Source organism: Carya illinoinensis, chromosome 15 (assembly GCF_018687715.1).
Source record: "Carya illinoinensis cultivar Pawnee chromosome 15, C.illinoinensisPawnee_v1, whole genome shotgun sequence".
NCBI lineage: Eukaryota > Viridiplantae > Streptophyta > Magnoliopsida > Fagales > Juglandaceae > Carya > Carya illinoinensis.
The window spans coordinates 32,032,020-32,044,873 of record NC_056766.1 but is presented as its reverse complement, the minus strand read 5'-3'; the positions used below and the strand labels follow the sequence as shown (position 1 = coordinate 32,044,873).

Sequence of the window (12,854 nt, the reverse complement as noted above, 5' to 3'; positions counted from 1 at the left end):
AAATTCTTCTTTGACAAACGAAATTGAAATTTTAAGAAAAGAAAATATCATTTTGAAAGATAAAAATCTTGAATTGAATAAGAAGAAAACCGATTTAGAAAATATTGTTGAAAACTTTATGAATGGAAAAAGAAATTTTGAAAAACTTCTTGGTAGTCAAAGATGTGTTTTTGACAAGGCAGGTTTGGGATATATGCCAAAACAAAAATACAAACCTTATAAAAATTTTTTTGATAATCATTCTACATCAAAGACTAATATTCAAAATTCTTTTTATAAAAATAATTTTGTCAAAAAAGGATATTATTATAATCATTCAAGTTTTTCATATATGTCACATGCTATTTGCAATTTTTGTAATAGAAATGGTCATAATTATCATACTTGTCCTATTAGAAGAAATCATACAATGACTATTAGGACCATATGGGTACCTAAAAATCTTGTTTCTTCTAATACTAATAAATAAAAGACCCAAAGAACTTGGATACCAAGAAAAATCATTTTAATTGTTTTTATAGGTATGCATGAAGTCTTCCACAAGCAAAAACAAATGGTTTTTAGATAGTGGATGTTCAAGACACATGACGGGAGACAAGACTAAGTTCTTTGATCTTAGATCTAAAGAAGAATGACACGTGACATTTAGAGACAACTCGAAAGGGAAGATCGTGGGAATAGGTAAAATTGGTAATGAATCTTCTCTCATAATTAAAGATGTTCTACTTGTTGAAGGTTTAAAACATAATCTTTTGAGCATAAGTCAATTATGTGATAAAGGATTTACAGTTACTTTCAAAATAGATAAATGCATTATTTTGAATGATCATGATTGTAATATTTGTTTTATTGCTTTTAGAAACAATAATGTTTATACAATCGATTTTGAAGAAATTACCTCACAAGATACTATTTGCTTTTCAGTTCAAAATGAAACTAGTTGGTTATGGCATAGAAGATTAGGTCATGCCAACATGGAACTTATTTCCAAACTTTCAAAAAATGATCTTGTGAGAGGTTTACCAAAAACAAATTTTCTTAAAGACAAAATTTGTGATGCATGTCAATTTGGTAAACAAACAAAAACTTCTTTTAAAACTAAGAAACATATTTCCACTACTAGACCATTGCAACTGATACACATGGATCTTTTTGGACCAAATAGAGTTGCAAGTCTAGGAGGAAAATATTATGCATTTGTTATTGTTGATGATTTCTCTAAATATACTTGGGTCATCTTTCTTGCTCATAAAGATGAGGCACATAATGCCTTTACCAAGTTATGCAAGAGAATTCAAAATGAAAATAGTTATACTATTTCAAGTATCCGAAGTGATAGGGGTAAAGAGTTTGTTAATAAAAATATTGAAACTTTTTGTGATGAAAATGGTTTTGTGCATAATTTTTCTGCTCCTCGAACTCCTCAACAAAATGGGGTAGTAGAGAGGAAAAATAGATCTCTTCAAGAGATGGCAAGAACAATGCTCAATGAGAACAACTTGCCTAGTTATTTTTGGGCCGAAGCGGTAAGTACTGCATGTTATGTTATAAATAGAGTTATGCTAAGGTCTAAATTAGATAAAACCCCCTATGAGCTTTGGAATGAGAAAAAGCCCAACATTGGTTACTTTCATGTATTTGGATGCAAATGTTTTATTTTGAATGACAGGGATAATTTAGGCAAGTTTGATGCAAAATCTGATGAAGGTATCTTTCTCGGGTATTCTACTAATAGTAAAGCTTATAGAGTATTCAATAAAAAGACTTTGACTGTACAAGAATCTATGCATGTAGTATTTGATGAATCTAATTCTCCACTCTCCAAGAAATCTATTGATTAAGAAACAGGATGTATAAATAACACGGAAAGTCTCAATCTCAACAAAGAGAAAACAATAGAGGAAGTTCAACACGGAGCCATCAAGAAAAATCATCAAAATTTAATACAAGATGCAACTAAACAGTGGAAATTTGTGAAAGATCATCCAGTGGAACAAATTTTGGGAGAACCTTCACAAGGTGTAAGTACTCGATCATCTCTTAGAAATATTTGCAATCATACTGCTTTTCTATCTCAAATTGAACCCAAAAATATTGATGACGCACTTCTTGATGAATCTTGGATTCTAGCTATGCAAGAAGAGTTGAATCAATTTGAAAGAAATGATGTTTGGACACTTGTTCCTAGACCCAAAAATATACTATTATTGGAACAAAATGGGTTTTTAGAAATAAGAAAGATGAGTCCGGAGTCATAACTAGAAATAAGGCTCGACTTGTAGCCCAAGGTTTTAATCAAGAAGAAGGAATCGATTATGATGAGACATATGCACCAGTCGCAAGATTAGAAGCTATTCGAATGCTACTTGCATATGCTTGTTATAAAGATTTCAAACTTTTTCAAATGGATGTTAAAAGTGCTTTCTTAAATGGTTTTATAAATGAAGAGGTATATGTTGAGCAACCTCCAGGTTTTGAAAATCATATTTCCCCAAATCATGTTTTCAAACTCACAAAAGCACTATATGGACTTAAACAAGCTCCTAGAGCTTGGTACGAGAGACTCAGTGGTTTCTTGATTGAAAAAGGTTTTTCAAGAGAAAAAATCGATACAACTCTTTTCATTAAATATGAAAATGATGATATTATTTTGATTCAGATTTATGTTGATGATATAATTTTCGGTACTACTAATGAAAATATGAGTCAAGTTTTTGCTAAGACTATGCAGGAAGAATTTGAGATGAGCATGATGGGAGAACTTACATTCTTTCTCGGATTGCAAATTAAGCAAGCAAAAAGTGGGACATTCATCAATCAATCAAAATATATTAAGGAATTACTGAATAAGTTTGGGATGGAAAATGCTAAGGAAATTGGAACACCAATGAGCCCATCAACTAAACTTGATAAAGACGAATCCGGTAAACCAGTTGACTCGAAAATATATCGAGGTATGATTGGTAGCTTATTATATTTAACAGCTAGTAGACCAGATATTATGTTTAGTGTGTGCTTATATGCACGCTTTCAATCATCTCCAACAGAATCACATTTAATTGCAGTTAAGTGCATTCTTAGATATCTTAGTGGTACAATTAACTTAGGATTATGGTACCCTAAGCATACATCTTTCGATCTAATCAGCTACACAGATGCAGATTATGCTGGCTGTAAAATAGATCGAAAAAGCACTAGTGGAGCATGCCATTTCTTAGGCCATGCATTAATTTCCTGATTTAGTAAAAAATAAAATTCTGTTGCACTATCTACTGCTGAGGCAGAATATGTTGCTGCGGGTAGTTGTTGTGCTCAAGTTCTCTACATGAAGCAATAACTTGAAGATTTTAAACTCAAGTATAATCACATTCCAATCAAATGTGATAATACAAGTGCTATAAATCTTTCAAAGAACCCAATACAACATTCTAGAACTAAGCATATTGAAATAAGGTATCATTTTCTTCGAGATCATGTGCAGAAAGGCGATATAATATTAGAGTTCACAAACACACACGATCAGTTGGCAGATATTTTCACAAAACCTTTACCAGAAGATAGATTATGTATGATCAGAAGAGAAATATGTATGATGCATGCTATGAATATCTCTTAAAAGATAGACCATAGTCAATAAAAATAGAGATAGATTTTTTAAATACTTTTACATAAACTTGAGATTCTTAGCCTCATGTTTGAGACGCTCATTCTCTTCATACAATATCATGTCATTCTTATCCATGAGAACCGGCAAGCAGAATGAAGAATCTAATAAAGATTTCAACTGTTTACTCTTCTGCCGAATGATTCCTTCCCTTGTATGAGACTCTTCAACAATTCGTTCTTTGAGCTTTTCAACTTCATAATTTTTGGCTTGTAGCCGCTGAGAAAAAGCAACAATAGAGGAAGAGTAGCGAGTCCCAAGACTCACCAAGTCATAAATAGCATCAGAATCTGACTTATTAGTCAGATTATTATTTTCTTGCTGCAACATGGCACCAATGGCAGCTGCAGAAAGGACAGGAGGTTGAGATGCAGAATGCCTCATGGATGGATCTAGAGAAATGTTAGAAGAATGAGCCATTGAGAAAAGAATAGAAGGCTTAAAACGAGAATGCTGAAGGAATGCAGATGAGTTATAGAGATGAGATGAAAACTTGATGCGGATTGGATGAACTTCAGGACTGATTTTATAGAGATAGCATAAAGAATAAGACAAACTATTTTCTCTTCAAATCTTATTTAGTCAAAAGAAATACAAGATATGCTAGACACACATTGTCAAAAGTTTTCTTACTAAGCCAGCGAGATTAACAGTAGATTGTCCCTATTTTTCTAGTAAACGATGAACCTCTGCTGTTATCTGCCGATGTTGACCTTGTATCTGAACCCTTTCTCGTTCCAGCTCCTCTATTCGTGGTTGCAGATCATGAGCATACCAATCTGTAAATTTTTTCAACTCTTGGTTTTCTTGCTTTAGTCTTTTATTCTCACTATCCTTATTAGCAAGTTTCTGTCGTAACTCAAATATTTGCATGTTAAGATGATCAATCTCATTCACCCTCGCCATTAACCTCCGAGACATGATCTTAACAGAGGCAGCATATTGACTACTGAGCATTCTTGATTCTGTAATAATCTCAGAATCAGCCTTACTAGGAAAACGGTTCACTGCTCCTATCATGGTATTAACGGCCTCAGGAGAGAAGATTGATGATTGATGCGTCAAGGGTTCCTGATTCAAGTCTGGAACATTAGTGGAAGAGAATTGCTCAGCCATTCTATCGTTGTGGAAAAACAGAACTCAGGTCAAGAAGCGATTATTTTTTTTGGCATCCGATAGATGAAAATGATCATTTTTTTATAGAAACTTGGAGCCTTCAATCCCGTTTGTCAACAACATCAGACGATTTTTTAAATCTCCAGCCGTATTAAATTCATAGAGTTAGGCCTCGAGGCTTTGCAGCACTTGTCGGGTCACGGACGGCTCCATTTTTCAACTATCTATAGTGTCTACTAACGTACCATTTTCTTCAGTCTATTTACTTGTTGTGGATCTTTTTTAATGATGCCAAAAGGGGGAGAAGTTTTAGACTAGAACATTAACATTGTTTAAATTGCTAAACTTGTTATATATGCTTAGAATTATATTTATACTTTTGCTTGAAAAACTAACGCATATTTTCAGGGGGAGCTTAAGTATTAATACAGGTTTCAAGTTCTATCAAGTATTTGTCATCATCAAAAAGGGGGAGATTGTTGAACTCAAGGTTTCAAGTTTATGTGATTATAAATCTACACATGGATTTTGATGATAACAAATGAATTCAAAAAATAAAAGAGTTTCAAACTCAAGTTGTTCACACAATGGAATCAAGCACATCAAAGAACCAAGCATGAGCAAGAAGGAAATAAGTTCACATTAAAGTTATAGAGTAACGTTGTAAATCTCTTAAAATTCAAAATTAGGATTAATGCTCAAAATTAATATTTTATCATAAAGCATTAAAATATATTTTCCACATGTGCATGAATATTTTTGAAAATTAAATTTGAAAATTTTGAAAGATGATTGATTGTCATCTTTTGCATGTGCATGCCTTGATTAAAGGGTTGAACTTTAAAAATATTAAAGATGATTGATTGTCATATTTCACATGTGCATGTTTTATTTGAATATTTTCAAAAGTAATTGATGCTTTTTTAGACTTATACAAAAGGTAGATGATTTTGTTTGAAAAATTTGAAAAGTAAAGTGTGCTCATTTTGTCATATGCAAAAAGTAAAAGATTAGGTTTGAATTTTTTGAAAAGGAAAAGTGTGCTCATTTTGTCATATGCCAAAAGTAAAAAATTAGGTTTGATTTTTTTGAAAAAGTGAATGATGTTGTCTTTGACAATTGAAAAAGAAGAACCTTTTATTTGAATTTTTTGAAAAAGTGAATGATGTTGTCTTTGACATGTGAATCTTTTTAAATTTGATTATGAAGTCTCATATGCCTATAAATAGATCATTTGAGAGCTTCACATTCACTACACTAAGAGCATACAACATTCATTCAAAACTTTCATTCTCTCTTCTCTAAGTATTGAGTCTTAATCCTTATTCATTTTGAGAGATATAGTTTGCGTTGTATTATTCTTATTTCACTCATTGAGGAGTGTTTTCTGATAACCTACCCACTATCAGCTCTTGTATCAGAAAAAGGGTGTGTATAACCCTTGTGTGTGTAGAAAGTATTCTACACAGGGAATAGTTGAATCACCACGTGTAAGGTGATTGCAAGTGTAGAGGGTGTTCTACACGGATCCTTTGTAGCGGTGTTGTTCAAAGGTGTAATAGGTTTTTATCTCCACCTGAAGGAGGTTGAATAGTGAATTTGGGAATCTTCAAGGGGTAGCTTGAGGCGAGGACGTAGGCAGTGGGGCCGAACCTCGTTAACATACTGAGTTTGCTTCTCTCTTACCCTTACTCTTTATATTTATTGTTATTTCATATTTTGCTTATATTTTATATTATATTTTTGATTTATAATTGTTAATTTTTTTAATATAACTCAATTCACCCCCCCTCTTGTGTTAGTCATCTGGGCAACAATAACTCTACTAGATAGCCAAACACATTACCATAATGGTATTTTCTATTATTAGAGTAATTATACAAAATAGGATTTGAATATTTAGTCACCTTAAGAGTATCAATTTTTCTAAAAGCAGTAATATAGTATTTGATTTCCTGCAGATAACATGTCACTCTTTTCACAGGTAATGGCAAATGGATTATAAGGGTTAGTTAAGCCAATTTATACAAAACAAAATATGTCATGTCGTGTTAATTTATTTCTAATTAATTATTAAATGGACTAAAATGGGTTGTGTAATGTTATCCCTTACGTAAATGAGTTGTGTTAGGATTGAAAGCTTGATCTATTTAGTTTAACGAGTCATGTTCGGATTCACTCGTATAATCGAATGTCTTTGACTTAACACAATACAAATACTACCCACAAACATGAATTACCACTCCTAAATGTAGTATTGGTTTTTTCAACAAAATCTTCATTTTGATGTTTTTAAAAAAATGGACTTTAAGGTTTTTTAAGGTGTCTAAAACACTTTTAATAAATTTACCAAACATACCAAGAGCTTTTAGGCTGTTAGAAGTACATTCTAAGTTTTCAAACTCAAACTCAAAGAGGCACTTGGCTTCGCTCCTGATTATGTTGAATATAAAATTAGGCGGCAATAAACGTGGGTCTACCTTCGCTCAATTGAGTAAGTTTTTAGGCAAATTTTAGATCAAAGCATGACATAAAATAATAAAGGGTTAAGTATAAAGTCTGTTTTCTTTTTTCATACAAGAGGGTGGAGGGTTTTAAATCCAATTTTTCTATATGAAAAATTAAATCATATGCCATCAGGCTATCAAGTTTTTGACAAGTACAAAGTCTATTTATATATTAATTAGAAATTCTCTAAAGTTTTCATTTTCAACGTTCTAATCTTTGAATATTCAAATTTTTAAATATATTCATCCAACTTATGTTATGGTGCGAATGCCAAATATCATTAATAATTTAATACCATGTATTCATCCAATTTGATTTCTGTTTTAATATTTTAAAAACATTTTCTAATCTTTTAAATAACCTTTTGATTCTTACATGATATACTTATCCCTCAACCAAATTCTAATTGGTTGATTTGTGAGATTTGTTGTTGTGAGAAAATCTAACAAGAGGATTTAAATGCCCAAAAAAAAAAAAAGAGAGAGGACATAATTCAAAATATTAGGGCTGCTGCCCTGCCTTATATGGACAGGTGGTTGCCCCTCCCGCTCCCTATCCCCACTTCGGCGAGGTGGCTAAATCGACTCTCGCACCCTTTCCAGCTCATATCTCTAACTGTCTGTATCTATCTTTTCAGTAGGCGAGTTGATGCTACTATCGTGTGGCCACCTCATTCAACAACAATTTTTTTCACACAAAATCATACAAAATTGAAAATATATAAAGAGATTAGTTCAGAATTAACTAGAAACCTCCAATTTGTGCATATGTATGCAAATATGTGTGGCTTATAAACCCCACAGTTGCACGGCCATGCCCTTGGCTCATAAACTCCACATACATACGATTGTGGTTGTAGGTTGTAAAACTCGAAAACCAAGGATTGCAATTATGTGTCTTTAACTTATAGATTCATGACAGAGATTGCGGTCTTGAGTCGTAAAGATCCATGACCAAGCTCGAAGAGATTGAAGAAGAAGAAGAAGAAGAAAAAAAAAAGAAAAAAAAAAAAGAAATGTACGGAAGAAGAAGAAGATGAAGAAAAAAAGAAAAAGTATAGCAAGTAAGATGCGCCGAAGTGAGAGGAAGGGAAAGATAGAGGATGGTGGGTGGAAGATAAATTTTTAAAATTTAAATTAAGTTTCATGATTTAATTGTTATCGATTTAAAAATATAATAATTTTAAAAATTATTCCAACTGTACTGACTGTATCTAACATGTATGCAAAAGGGAAAAGAAAATTAGAAATTCTCAAGAAAATAGAGTGCAAATACTCAACGTCTGCGTTGAACGAGGAAGTGGACAACATACAAACACTTAACACACACTCACCTAACAGTTCGTAATTACGCCTCTACCCCCTCGTGGCCTAATTCTCAACGTCTACTTCTGTCTTTCCAACAACCCCAGGCATCAGCACACAACTGTCGAACGGAACGCACTTTCTGGCTTTCATCGCCCCTCGGCGGACTTTCCCACTCTTTTCCCGATAAAAACCCATCAACTTTCTTTCTCTCCAAACGCTGCCTGTCCCCTCTCGAAGACTCCTGGACAGTTGGGCTTTCATTTAATCAACAATACACAGAGACAAATGGCTTTAGCTTCCCAGGCCACCACCACCAAACTCCTCCAAAAGCCCTTCCTCCCCTCAAAGCCCTTAACAAAGCCTCAAAATTCCACTCCCTTCAAGCCTAACGGACTCCGCCCCCTCACTGTTCAATGTTCCGTTGCGGTTGCGCCGTCCGTCGTTAAGGCCACGAGAGAGCATGCGGTGAGGTCGGTCAAGGCGCGGCAAATCATTGATAGCCGGGGCAATCCGACTGTTGAGGTCGATCTGATCACCGATGCTCTCTACCGATCGGCTGTCCCTAGTGGAGCCTCCACGGGGATTTACGAGGCCCTGGAGCTCCGAGACGGGGATAAGAGCGTTTACGGAGGCAAAGGTGTCCAAAATGCTGTCAACAACATCAACCAAATCCTCGGTCCCAAGCTCGTTGGCGTCGATGTCCGGTACATGTTTTTTTCTCTGTCATTGATATATTACTCACATTTTTAATCGCTTAGTGTTTGTTTGTGTGGAAAAGAGTTCGCTGAGAAAGTGTTTTTCTTTTAACTGGAAAAAGATTCAATGTAGGTTAAATAAGAATTACTTTTCCTTGAAGCTTGGAATTTGTTTCGGAGTTCAGTGAAGGTGGAATTATGAAGTGAAATGAAGGCTCATAAATCATGACAAAGATCTTTATTTTATTACAAGTTTTATAATGCAAGCTGAATAATTATTTTGAATATATTTTTGGATATTCCGTTCAAACTATGAGATATTTTTCTTACATAATAATGTTATAGCCATCGCAGTGGAGGTTGTACTAACCATATAGCCACTGCAGTGACAGTGCTGAATATTGAGCAGCTGCCTTCAAATTGTAGTAGGGATCCCGGTTGAGTCTCATACCGATTGGGCACCATAAATGAAATTGATTGTTGCATGTATTATAAGGAAACTATATACATGAGCGTGTGGTTTTTAGGAATCATGGCATACAAGTCGAAGATTATTCTACTGTAAGGTATGGAACATTTGAATTGAAGCATTGCTTGTTAAGCAAATAAAAAATGTAAAGAAAAGAACTAACTTGAAGTAAACACTCATAAAATCTATGTAAAATTCTTGTAGTTCAATTCAATAGCATGTGGTTACGAATTAAGTCACTCTAACTGGACTGTCATTCAATCAGGCTACGACTGAAATGAGCTAATTTGTATGGTGTCCTCATCTCTCAGCCTGTTGACACCTAGCTTTGCCAACTTTATTGTCATTTCTTATTGATTCTCGTAGATTTTGATGTATGTTTGGATATACTTGTTAGCGATGGAAAGTTAATTCTTCTGTTTGTAGGTTATAGCTCTGACATTTTTTCCTTCTGTTTAACAAGGAACCAAGCTGAGGTGGATGCTATTATGCTCGAGATCGATGGTACTCCAAACAAGTCAAAATTAGGTGCCAATGCAATATTGGGAGTATCCCTAAGCGTGTGCAGAGCAGGTGCAGGAGCAAAGGGGTTGCCCTTATACAAGCACATCCAAGAACTGTCAGAAACAAAGGAGCTTGTTATGCCAGTTCCAGCTTTTAATGTGATAAATGGAGGGAGCCATGCTGGAAATAGTCTAGCCATGCAAGAATTTATGATATTACCAGTAGGTGCGACCTCATTTGCAGAGGCACTCCGCATGGGCAGTGAAGGTAAACGAATTAATTCTCTTCTTGACACGGTTGCCTTTTCTTGAGTTGGTAAATTCGTTGTTGGCTCTTTTTTAACAGTCATACAAATGCCTTATATTTTGTTTGGAATTCTGATGTTAGATGTGATTCAATATGGAGCATGATTTTAACATGCATACTGCAATTGATTTTGAGTTTTTATGCAGGGCTTGGATCCTTGCTAATTAAATACTTATGTTGTCATTATGAACACGTAGTTTGTTCTTAGCTTGTTGTATAATTAAACCAAATGTCCATCATTTATGATGAGAAAACTAACTGGTCTATCTTTTTGAGAAAGCAGTTTATCATATATTGAAGGGAATTATAAAGGCCAAGTATGGACAAGATGCTTGCAATGTGGGAGATGAAGGCGGATTTGCCCCCAATGTTCAGGATAACAGAGAGGGACTGCTATTGCTAATGGATGCTATTGAAAAGGCTGGTTACACTGGCAAGGTAGGAGGTAGTGATTTTTCTTATATTTTGTTTGAAACGTAAATTTTGCTCATGTGGCTTTGGCCTGGCAATACAGATTAAAATTGGAATGGATGTTGCCGCATCAGAATTTTTCACCAAAGATGGGAAATATGATCTAGACTTCAAGAAACAACCCAATGATGGTGCTCATGTGCACTCAGCACAGGGCCTTTGTGAACTCTACAGGGATTTTGTGAAAGAATTTCCAATAGTATCAATTGAAGATCCCTTTGATCAAGATGACTGGAGCTCATGGGCTTCACTACAGTCTTCTGTTGACATTCAAATTGTAGGAGATGATTTGTTGGTTACAAATCCAAAGAGAATAGTTGAAGCCATTCAGAAAAAGGCTTGCAATGGTTTACTTCTAAAGGCAAGCATCTATAATTCCCTACCTCCTCCCCTTCCTCCTCCTCCTCCTCTTAGTTGGCTGATTCACTTATAATGGAACTATAAATTTTATATTTTTCATTTTCTTTTTCCATTAAACTCCTTTCTGCTTTCGGCTAGCTGTCATTCTTTCCCTCATTTTCTACAGTTTCCCTTTGTAATTCGTTCAAACTTCATCTTTTGTGATTGCTAAATTTACATGGACTCATCATTGTGAGGACAAAGGTTATGTTTATGCTGCATTTAGCTCATGTTTTGTCCATTCAATATCAGGTTAACCAGATTGGTACGGTGACTGAATCTGTTCGAGCAGCACTTGACTCTAAAGCCGCAGGCTGGGGTGTCATGGTCAGCCACCGTAGTGGTGAAACCGAGGATAACTTTATTGCTGATCTTTCTGTTGGCTTGGCTAGCGGACAGGTTTTAATTGCTGGATTATTCAACATTACTATCTCTCATATCTATGTTATTGCTTTGAAGTTGACCATTGCATCTTCAATCATACAGATCAAAACTGGAGCTCCTTGCCGAAGTGAGCGGTTGGCCAAGTATAATCAGGTAAATTGTAACTTTTAGTTATCTTCTGTGTTGGTATTTCATATAACATTTGGAAAGCTTGGTCTGATTGTATGGTCTAATTCAACCCAATTTCATAAGTATTACAAATGGAGTAATACTTTCTGATGTTTCTCACAAGTCCTGATGGATTACAAAAAGAGGCCCATGGATCTTTGGAATTGACGTTGATGTTCCCAGAGTGTCCTTGTGCTTGTTTTTCGCTTATCGACCAAATATCATGATTGTTACTCATCACGATATATTGTTTCTGGGATTTGGTTTTTGGTTGCAGCTTCTCCGCATTGAAGAGGAGCTTGGAAGCGTACGTTATGCCGGTGAAGCTTTCAGATCACCTTAGTGACGAGAAAATAGCTGTTTGTCAAAATTTTCCTTTTACAATCTTGAAAGAGCAATCTCTCAACCTTCCTTTCTGGAATTAATCTACAGGATTAAAGTTGTTGTAATGGATTAAGTTATCTGAGCTGCTGCTAAAATAAACGTAGGAAAGTTTAGATGAATTTTTGCTTGTGTCAATCAGCTTAGATGTGATCTAAAAGCATTAGCTGATAAATTCTTCCATGTGTCTCATTTTGGACTGAAACTACTGTTGTCTGTGAGTGAATAACAAAAGTTGTGCTGTGAAGCATCTATTTCATAATTCTTAGAAAGAATCGAAGTTTGCCTTATGCCTCATGCCGAAGACCTCTAAGCCTTATTCTTTTCCTTTTTCTAACCAAATCAAATTCTAGTGATTTTCGATAGGACTACTGAGGAAGATGAATTTGTTTAGCTCATACATACTTAAAACAACCAAGATAGCATTAGAAGAGTTGGGAAATGAACCATATGAGTCACAAATCGCCAGGGCTCCATAAATT

The 12,854-nt window shown here is 34.7% G+C and overlaps 1 protein-coding gene across 1 annotated transcript; it reads left to right on the top strand.

The window, feature by feature from the left end:
* The first annotated feature begins 8,681 nt into the window (after positions 1 to 8,681).
* LOC122297319 (enolase 1, chloroplastic) lies at positions 8,682 to 12,634 on the top strand. Its single transcript, XM_043107351.1, has 7 exons — positions 8,682 to 9,299; positions 10,223 to 10,530; positions 10,853 to 11,007; positions 11,084 to 11,401; positions 11,692 to 11,838; positions 11,926 to 11,976; positions 12,269 to 12,634. Exons 1-7 carry the CDS (start codon positions 8,881 to 8,883, stop codon positions 12,332 to 12,334), a joined length of 1,464 nt encoding a protein of 487 aa, XP_042963285.1. The 5' UTR covers positions 8,682 to 8,880; the 3' UTR covers positions 12,335 to 12,634.
* The last annotated feature ends 220 nt before the right edge of the window (positions 12,635 to 12,854 follow it).

What these genes read in the sequence shown, in the direction of transcription:
- LOC122297319 (XM_043107351.1), top strand. Translation starts at nt 8,881, where the DNA reads ATGGCTTTAGCTTCCCAGGCCACCACCACCAAACTCCTCCAAAAGCCC. An exon ending in AGGCTGGTTACACTGGCAAG is followed by an intron (nt 11,008 to 11,083) that starts GTAGGAGGTAGT and finishes CTGGCAATACAG; the next exon opens with ATTAAAATTGGAATGGATGT. An exon ending in TTGGCTTGGCTAGCGGACAG is followed by an intron (nt 11,839 to 11,925) that starts GTTTTAATTGCT and finishes TCAATCATACAG; the next exon opens with ATCAAAACTGGAGCTCCTTG.